Source organism: Falco cherrug, chromosome 5, assembly GCF_023634085.1.
Source record: "Falco cherrug isolate bFalChe1 chromosome 5, bFalChe1.pri, whole genome shotgun sequence".
In the NCBI taxonomy this organism is placed as follows: domain Eukaryota; kingdom Metazoa; phylum Chordata; class Aves; order Falconiformes; family Falconidae; genus Falco; species Falco cherrug.
Genome location: NC_073701.1, coordinates 8,440,825 through 8,450,706, shown reverse-complemented (window position 1 = coordinate 8,450,706; position 9,882 = coordinate 8,440,825). Strand labels below are relative to the sequence as shown.

General features: G+C 49.5%; 1 protein-coding gene across 1 annotated transcript; it reads left to right on the top strand.

Moving 5' to 3' along the window:
• Nucleotides 1-3,719: 3,719 nt before the first annotated feature.
• Nucleotides 3,720-9,541, top strand: NECAP1 (NECAP endocytosis associated 1). Its single transcript, XM_055712518.1, has 8 exons — nucleotides 3,720-3,927; nucleotides 5,133-5,233; nucleotides 5,381-5,485; nucleotides 5,895-5,976; nucleotides 6,383-6,491; nucleotides 6,574-6,760; nucleotides 8,728-8,821; nucleotides 8,941-9,541. Exons 1-8 carry the CDS (start codon nucleotides 3,830-3,832, stop codon nucleotides 8,987-8,989), a joined length of 825 nt encoding a protein of 274 aa, XP_055568493.1. The 5' UTR covers nucleotides 3,720-3,829; the 3' UTR covers nucleotides 8,990-9,541.
• The last annotated feature ends 341 nt before the right edge of the window (nucleotides 9,542-9,882 follow it).

Genomic DNA, 9,882 nt, shown 5'->3' with positions numbered 1-9,882 from the left:
TGTTGTCCTGTATCCACTTCCATGTTTTATCAGATTAGCACATTCACCTAGCTAATCCCATTTGGGGAATTTTTATCAATCCAGATCAGCTTCTGTCCTAGCTTGAGAGAGCTTAGTTCACCAAATACAGCACACTGTACTCAAACTATAACTGGTCATGTCAAAGGGATTTTAATCTGATTTTTGACCTTTCAGGGTATTAAAAGTCTTGTTGTTTTCTTTTTCTTTTAAAGAAGGAACTTGACGGATGAAAAGTTAGAAGTGGTTCACTGAAATGCTGATAGCACAAAATGTGGCAAGACTATACCAAGAAAAGACATCTATGGCAAGGCGTTTCAAATGTGCAACAATAGTTTTCCTCCGTACACACCTGATTTGGGAAATGAAGACCGCTAGCAGAAATGACAAAGGGCAGGCATACAAGAATCAGCCTCAGTATTTCCGTTTTCGCCTGAAAAATGAACCAGAGCGGAGCTTCTCCTAATCTAGCCCTGTCAGCTATTGACATTCTTTGCTGTGAGGGTGCATTGCTGGCTTACGTTCAGCTTTTTGTCCACCAGGACCACAACATCATCATTCTCTGCAAAGCTGCTTTGGTGGTTAGCCACCAGCATGTATTAGTGCTTGGGCTGTTCCCCCCGCAGGCACAGGACTTTGCACTTCTTCCTGAACATGAGGTTCCTGTCTGCCCAGTTCTCCACAATGTCAGTTCCTCTGAACAGTCACAATCATCAGCCACTCCTACCAGCTTTGTATCACTTGCAAACTTGTTAAGGGTGCACCTTGCTTCATCGTCCAGGTCATTAACAAAAAGTTAAACAGTACTGGAACAAGTGTCAACCGCAGCCAGACACCACTAGTGACTGGTCTCCAGCTGGACTTAGTACTTCTGATCACCACCCTCTGAGACCAGCATTTCAGTCACTATTCAGTCCCCCTCACTGCTTTATCTAGCGCGTACTCCATCAGCTTGTCCATGAGGATGATCATATTGAAGTTTATGTTGATGTACAGTCTCAACTGGCCACCACAAGCCGGCTAAAACCTTAATGCAAGTTACCACTTATATTGCCATTTCAGGTTTGTTACAACAAAACTGCACCAGTCTATCAGTTACTAAACAGTAAAGCAATTGCAACTGTACACACAGAGTGGTGATGTACTCTAGGTAAGTTACTACCATTCGAAGAAAAAACACCCGTCACTGCAGAAAGTTCTATGAAAAATCATGTCAACACACAACGGAAGGTAAATATAACAGGAAGTATTTAGCTGCTTCTTGAATACCGAATGCTGTTGTGGTCCTCGATCTTAAAAACAATTATAGAATCAGAAATGATACAGAAAATTATTAGATAGCCATGGATCAGAATGGCTTCTTTTGGCGGACAAGCTAAATAGATGAGAAAGATGTCTCTTTCCCAAGATGAATCAAAGTGGCAATATGAGACACACATGGAGAAGGTGACATGAATTCTTGTAGCACAAGAACTAGGAGGTATCAAATTAAATGATCAGGTAGAAGTTTATAACAAAACTACACTTTTTCATACTGCATAATTAGATTCACGGCTCCAGGGATGATATGGGCAGCCAAACATTTAAGTTTAAAAAAAGCAAATAGATGAATCCACTAAAGGAGTCTGTAAATATTGCTAACAAATGCACACCAAACCTCTGGCCCACAGAGCCGTTATACTACAGATTGCTAGGATAGTATACTAGGAAAGTGTAATTCCGTACTGTTTTATAGGCTTTATTTAAGCAGCTCTGTTCCTCTCCAAGGTCTGCCTCTCACTGACGTCTTCGCCTTATTTCTGGCAGCCTGGCAAGCAATGCAACACTAGCATATTGCAAGCAGGGAGGCAGAGCCTGCCTTTACACTGTGGCATTGGTTATCAGTGCTGTCTACTCCTACTAGCTCTTGTGCAGGCTGCATAAAAGGGCTCAAATCTCTCTTCTCTGGGCTGGTACCTGTCCGCCCCGGCAATCAGCCTGGCAGGGCACCCACACAGCAGGGTGTGAGCCTCTGCTCCTTGGGGCATCGAAATCTGCCACAAAGCAGAGCGTGTCAGCCCCTCCCTCCCACTGCAGGGAGGCAGAGCAAGCTGGCAGAGGGAAAGGGAAAAGGAAGCTGCGCATTTGCGTCATTCTGTATCTGTTCAGGTACTTAGCTCACCCCAGTCACGCGTCTTTCCCGTGTATCTACTCGTACAGCTGCGAGCATAATTTCTGGGGAAAACTAGGCTTATTACATTTAGATATGCTAGTTAAATTACAACTATCCTACTTTGTTATTCTTAATGACCCAAGATAATTCCTGTCCTTGGCTTCAAAATATCTTCACTTACTAGGGCTATGGAATCACCAGTACAGACCCCGTTTCTTTGTTTCAAAGTTTTTCTGCACCACTTGCTGTCAAGAGATACAGTGCTGGGCTAGTTGGATGCTTGGCCTGACAGGACAGCTTGTTTGACTGCTGTGACTGAGGTTCATTACCATCTTGTTCCATTTATCTCTGGGAACAGCAAGAAACAAACCTCCAGGTACCATTTCAGCTCTCACTGCACTGACTAACACTACTCCCTACCGGAAAAAAGTAATTCCTCAAACGTAGTGCTGTTTCATTCACTTTTTGCTTTACCCTCAGCAATAAACTGTGCTTACTGTCTTCCATGGAGAGCTTAAATTGCTTCCTAGCACAATTAGCTCACGCTACGCCCACCCCTGGCTCTGTGGATACGTAAGTTTGCTTGTAACTTTTCTCACACCTTGTCTTCCACTTTTCAGAGTAAGTATTTAGTACTTTTTAGAGACTCAGGCATAGGCTACTGCATAGCAGTGAACTGCAACGCCAGTTGTCACTAGAAAGTCACTATTAAAAACCCAGCAGCTTAAATGCTAGTAGTTTTACCATATTTAATAAATAAAACTAGCATCTATACACTTATTTTGGCCACATTTCTGGGAAGTCACACTCCTGAAGTTAACGTTTACATAGCAGGCATTTTCACCACTTCTAGCTGCAAAGCTTGTAAAGGTTTGTGCTGCGTCTGCTCTTTGGCTTGGCGTTTTGCCACAGGCCTCCCGAGCCTGGCGCCACAGGCCACACCAAACTCCATTCGCTTAAACCCCAAGCTTCGGCCCAAGGCTGCAGAAAGGACCCCGCGCCGGGGGGCAGCGCCCGGGCCCGCGGCCGACCAGGAGCCCACGAGCCCCCCAGGACAACCGTGTGGCGGCACAAAGCCCAGCCCCGTGCTTCGGCCCGGCCTGACCCCGCCGCCTCTCGCTCGGTGCCGCCGCGTACCGGGCTGGCGGGAGGCCGGTGCCTCAGGGCCTCCCCCGGCCCCCCCGCGGGGCTGCCGGCAGTCAGGGCCGCCCCATAGCGCGGACCCGGCCTCCCCGGGGGCGCCTTATCCCGCCCGGCTCTGCCCGCTCCCGCCACGGCTCCGCCCAGGCCCAGGACGGCGCCCGGCACCGTTCCATCGGCCCGAACCGAACATGGCCGCGGCAGGCTCCGTGCGGAGCTGCCAGGATCCAAGATGGCGCCAACGCCCCCTGCTGTGTCAGAAGGGGCTCCGAGATGGGCTCCGAGATGGCCTCCTCCCCGCCCCCGCGCTTTGAGCTGCCAGGATCCAAGATGCCTGCCCGCCCGCCTGCCTGCCTGCCCGCCCGCCTGCCGCGCCTCTGACGTGGCTGGCTTCCCGCCCGGCCGCCCCAGCGTCCCTAGGCGCTGTCTGCCCTCATCAAAGATGGCGGTCGGAAGCGTCCCCGGTTATTAGGCTCCCGCCCGTCGCTCCGTGCCGGGTGGTTGGGCTCGGCGGCCGAGATGGCGGCGGCAGAGCTGGAGTACGAGTCCGTCCTCTGTGTGAAGCCCGATGTCAACGTCTACCGCATTCCGCCGCGCACTTCCAACCGCGGGTACAGGTGAGGCAGTGCGCGGGGCCCAGGGTCGCTCCGGCTCGGTGCGGCCCAGCCCAGCCCTGGCTGCAGGGGCCGGGCCCGGGCTGGGGCGTCCAGCCCCGAGCGCGGTCTCAGGCAGCCGTGGCCCGCGGCTGCAGGCGGGTCAGGCCCGTCCCCCGGGGCCTTGGCCCGCAGCGGCCTGAGCCGCCTGTGGCGGGGGCTGTGGGCCCGGCGGCGGCAGCGTGTGCCCCGCGCCGTGGGGAGCAGCGGCCGCTCTGTGAATCCCGTGAGGGCACCTGAGCAACGTGCTCCTCCGGGGCTGGCCGCTGCCCCCGGTTTGCCCAGTTCCCTGGGCTGTCAGCGGTGTGGTGTAGCGGCATGCAGAACTTGGCCTGTGGGCTCTCGCAGCTAGCAGGGAAGAAGGCAGGAGTTCAGCATGGTTTTTGAGAACAGGTTGCAGGACCAGGAGTTAAAAATGCTTCCTCTCCCTAGCCCTCCTCTCTCTAGCTAGAGCCAGGGGAGCGCAGCTGCAGGCCGAGCCCACAGACCTGCTGGAGAAGGGGGTTTGCGCTCTGAAGCGCCCATAGCTGTTGGTGGTACAAGGTTTGATGACCTTGGCAAACCATTGCCACTGTGGATGTCGTGTCTGGCCACAGGTGTTTGTTTCCAGTTGTAAAATCCGTAGGTTGGGCCTTTTTGATATTTTTTTTTTCCCTTCACAACAGTCTGTAGCAAAGAGTTTGGGCTAGTCAAGATGGCTGTGCATATGATGTTTTCCCTAGTGTAAGCTAGTTGCCTCTTTGCCCAGAAGTACTTGATACCATTTTACAGCAATAGGGTAGAATAATTGAGTAGTTTTTCAACATGCTAGTAACTAACTCTGGGGTCTTCCTGATGCTCACAAGTCATTTATTAGTTGCTTTTGGGCTTGCTGTTCCAAGTGAGTTTCAGTCTTCACGCGTCTGCAAGCTTATCAAGGTAAAGTCAGAGTTGCTGTTTTCTGGACTGTATCTGTTTGCCTTTACCCAGCGGAAAGAGGCTGGTCAGAGCCTTGTGTGTTGACTGGCAGCAACAGGGAGGAGCTGAGGCTTCATATGTTGTTTGGGGAGAGAAGTGGAATAAGGCAGCTGGAGGTGATGAAGGTTTGTGAGCAGAGACTTTTGCTGACATGGTTGGACATAAGTGGAGGCGTTGATGCATGGTCAGTGAACAATTGCTTTTCTTTTTAGGGCATCAGACTGGAAATTGGACCATCCAGACTGGACAGGGCGGCTTCGTGTCACCTCCAAAGGCAAAACTGCATACATAAAACTGGAGGACAAGGTTTCAGGTAAGGGAAAGGCTGTGGCTTGACAAGACTGTGACTATGATTGCTGCTTATGAGCCTGTGCTTCTAAGCCTGCTCAGAGCTGTGCGTGGCAACCCTGGCCATGCTTTAGCAAGAGGTTGCTCTCAACGCTCAATTCTTTGTCTGCAGGAGAACTCTTTGCCCAGGCTCCTATAGATCAGTACCCTGGCATTGCAGTAGAGACTGTGACAGATTCCAGCCGCTATTTTGTCATTCGAATTCAGGATGGGACTGGTGAGTTGCAAGATCGTGTATGTGCCAAGGGTTAGGGGTGGAGGAGACTTAGCCTGGTGGAGCTGGGTGTGCGCCAGGTGGATTGAAATGGTTTTGGGAATACTGTAAGGTCTGGGTAGTGTGCCTAGAGGGCTAGGAAGGCAAGGTTAACATAGGAGGGTTCTTTATGTTGCGCAGAGTCCAGGGGCTGGGAAGGAACGTTCAGTTTCTGAGAGTGCCACGTGGGAAGAAGGGTGGATCCTGAAGTCTAGGAACAATGAACTGCTGTGAGCTGCTAGCGTCCAGCTGCAGGTGTGTCGGAGGGAGGCAGCACAGAGTGGTGTAGGAGAAGCAGAAGGATTTTGGAGTAAATGAACACAAGGGCCCATTTGCAGGGCACCTCCAATGACTCCTCCTGTCTCCTTGCTAGGACGAAGTGCTTTTATAGGCATTGGCTTCACGGATCGTGGTGATGCCTTTGACTTCAACGTCTCTTTGCAGGATCACTTCAAGTGAGTTGTGCTTTTCTGGAATGCTGTTTTTCCTCTGGCCTGTAGAACATGGTGGGTGGTGGTGCATGTTCATTTAGTGCAGGCTTCCATGGGATGGTCCTGAAGTCCTACTCTGGCTCCATCAGGGACACTTGAGTGTGCTGCCAACTGTTGTATGAGCTGAGAGTCCTGCAGAGTCAGATCTATAAGTCTTAAGCTTAGGTCCTGTGATACTACAGATGCAGTGTAGAAAGTCTCTTGGGTTTGTGGTGGTCCCAGCTTTTTGCTGTACTACACTGGGAGTAGGGAGGTAGCTGGTCTGTCAAGGCAAGGTAGTTCTTTGGCGGGATGGGGAGAGGAGCCATGCATTTTTCTGAAACCCCATTCCCCTTTGCCACAGGGTCTTACATCTTCCTCTTCTTTTTAGGTGGGTGAAGCAGGAGACTGAGATCTCCAAGGAGTCCCAGGAAGCTGACACACGTCCCAAATTAGACTTGGGGTTTAAGGAAGGGCAGACCATCAAACTGAACATTGGGGTAAGCAGCACAGTTTACCCTGCTTCTTTCTCTGCATATGCCAGTGGAGACTCTTCCTCACTTGTCCTTTCTTTTTATACAGAACATGACAACAAAGAAAGGAGGAGCAGCTAAACCCCGTGTGTCTGGATCGGGGGGCCTAAGCCTGCTGCCACCCCCACCAGGAGGCAAAATTGCAGTCCCTCCTATACCTCCCCCTTCTTCCACAGCCATTGCCAACCATGTCACACCGCCACCCGTGCAGAAATCCAGTACTGTGAGCAATGCAGGTAAATGTCAGCGTACAGCAAACAGTCTGTTGGATACTAGTAGGTGCAAAGAGAGGCAGGAGGCCTGCTTTAGAGAACCGGTGTTCAGTCTGGTGCCAGTAGTGCCTGTGAGACATAATTTTTCCTGAGGGCTTTGCTGTGTTTGACGTGAGGATCTCCGTGCTTGTTTAATAGTACTTGCTTGTTCTCCTTGCAACAAGGACTGAATTGTAGCTTCTCTCTTTGCGAAAGGAGAAACCAAGCGACTTGGTCAAAACAGTTAGGACAGTGGGATGGGTATGAAATTTAAGTAGTTGGATTTTTCTGAACTTGTGTGTGCTTTAGGGGCACTAGCAGAGCTGTGTAGGGTATCCAGAAAAGTACTGCATGGTCACTTGCTTTCTGCAGAAAAATACAGCTAGACTTGTGGTTCTTCTTGAAAGATGCAAGAAAAGCACTTCTTGGCAATCTTTGAATAGGGAGACTGCAAGCTTTAGTATGAACAGCAGAAAGAGGTGCAAAGTGTAGTGGGATTGTGGATATAGCTATACATATTAAAAATATGTAGATAATTTTATATAGTATGTATTACATATAAAAATAATCATTAAAATGTATATGTTGAACTTCATATATGTGTGTATGTATGCATATACACGCATGTATGTGTATGAAGTTCAGCAAGGCCAAGTTCAAGTTCCTGCACCTGCAGTGGGGCAATTACCAGTATCAATACACACTAGGGGATGAGTGGATTGAGAGCAGCCCTGCAGACAGTGACTTAGGGATACTGGTGGATGAAGAATTGGTTATGAGCCAGCAATGTGCGCTTGCTTGCAGCCCAGAAAGCCAGTTGTATCCTGGGCTGCACAAAAAGAAGCATGGCCAGCGGATTGAAAGAGGTGATTCTTCCCTGCTGCTCCACTCTTAAGACGCCACCTGGAGTACTGCATTCAGCTCTGGGGTTCCCAGTCCAAGGAAGACATGGCTTTGTTAGAGCGGGTCCAGAGGAAGGCCACAAAAATGATCAGAAGGCCGGTGGAACACCTCTCCTGTGAATAAAGACTGGGAGAGTTGGGGTTGTTCAGCCTGGAGATGAGAAGGCTCTGGGGAGACCTTATGCAGCCTTTTCAGTGTATAAAGGGGGCTTGTAAGGAGGATGAAGAGAGACTTTTTTTACAAGGGCCTGTAGTTACAGGACAAAGGGCCCAGGTTTCAAATTGAAAGAGGGTAGATTTAGATTGGATATTTGGAAGAAATTCTTTGCTGTGAGGGTGGTGAGACACTGAAACAGGTTGCCCAGAGAAGTTGTGGATGCTCCATCATTGGAAGTGTTCAAGGCCAGACTGGATGGGGCTTTGAGCAACCTGATCTAGTGGAAGGTGTCCCTCCCCGTGGCAGGGGGTTTGGACTTAGATGGTCTTTAAAGGTCCCTTCCAACCCAAACCATTCTGTGATTCTGTAACAAAGAGGTTGCTGCAGTCTTCCGGATGCTGTGTGAAAAGCGTGACCATACAGAGGTGTCTGGAGAGCTGATGATACCCTAATGAAGCCAGAAACTTCAGCAGTGCTGTATGCAGATCAGTGAGAAGAAACCACAAGCTTCTGGATAGGGCGGGGCTCCAGTGCATGGTTCGTATGGTTAAGGTGGTGCCTTTTTGGCAACTGTTAATAATTGCTGAGCTTGGGCTGAGTCTAAGCCATGTCTGTTGGGAGAGGTATTACGTCACAAATCTGCCAGTTGGTGTGCTGCACGGGGACTGAAGAGTGCCTGAAGAGTGTACCCCTGCGGCATGAGCTGGATGCTCTGCGCACTTTCAGCAAAGTTGTAACTTCCTTCTTCTGGTGGGATAGCTGGAGTCCCTTCAAAGATTCTCTGTGCCTGCATGCAGCAGTTTGTGTAAGATGACAGTTTAAATGCTTGTAAGGTTTTCTTCTTGATTACCTTGATTTTTTTTTTTTTTCCTTTTTGTTTTCTTCTGCATTAGATATTCTATTAGACTTAGATGCCCCTGCATCTGCATCCAAGGCACCAGCATCAGCTACCACAGACCTCTGGGGAGACTTCAGCACTGCATCCAGGTAAACTGGTGAAGGGAACTGTACACAAGAAGCGTAATGTCCTGACGGGCACTGGAAGAGCTGTAAGTTAAGAAGTCTTACTAGATCTGCTCCTTTGATTCTCCTTTCTTTTATTTCAGTGCTGTTCCCAATCAGGCTCCTCAGCAGTCCAACTGGGTCCAGTTCTGAATGGTCAAAGCAATGGAATGGGACAAACTGATGACCAAGAGGCTCTAGAGGCACCAAATGGGATCAGAGGGGGCACAAACCTCTCTAGTCTTCAATCAGAAACAAATCGGGACAATCCTTCCTTTTTAAACCAGATCTTCACTTCAGTCAGAACTTACTATTTTTGATCCCACAGTGAAACCACTGAACCTAAAGCGAACATGCTGACTCCTCACAAGATGGGCAAGGAGAGAGGTAGTCTCAACACAAAACCTTCTTTGAATTATGTCTGTGGTGAGGAGTGAGCCTCCCTATGCACGCACTACTCTTCCTGTCTGGTGCAATTGATAGTGCTCAATGTTCCTGTGCTCTTGTGGGAGGAGTTATGCAAGTCCTTGAGTAGACCTGCTGCCATTGTGCTGTAGCTCCAGGTGGGTGCCCCATCTTGAGGCTCCTTGTTTGGTTTGCGGGTTCACTGGAGGAACTTATCTCATTTTCACTCCTTTCTCCCACCCCATGCAAAGGCCTCATTGTCATTGAGATGTTTTAACTGGAAATAGCTTTTTTTTTTTTTTTTAAAAAAAAAGCCTGTTTTTATAATTTGGTAGTTACTTGCACTAGATGACAGCCAGGTAATCCCACCAGTCAGCATTTCATGTTCCTGCGTCACTATCCTGAGCCCTGGCCTTGTGACTTGGCACTGTTACAAGTATTGCATATCCATGCCACAGTAAGAACTATGGTGGGACAGTGGTTTATTCTCTGGTGAAGGGACAGTCTCCTTCCCCTTCTCAGCTCACACTTGTCTGGGTAAGAAATGTATAGTAGGCCCAGTGGTGAGAACTGTGGCAGCAAAATTCTCCCACCTGTGTTCTTTCTTGTGGCTTTTATTCTGAGGCTAACTTTCTGGGGAT

Bases quoted from the DNA above. Each gene is read 5' to 3' on its own strand.
- NECAP1 (XM_055712518.1), top strand. From the start codon at position 3,830: ATGGCGGCGGCAGAGCTGGAGTACGAGTCCGTCCTCTGTGTGAAGCCC. The intron at 5,486-5,894 runs GTGAGTTGCAAG...TCTCCTTGCTAG, and splicing joins TCGAATTCAGGATGGGACTG to GACGAAGTGCTTTTATAGGC. The intron at 6,492-6,573 runs GTAAGCAGCACA...CTTTTTATACAG, and splicing joins CCATCAAACTGAACATTGGG to AACATGACAACAAAGAAAGG.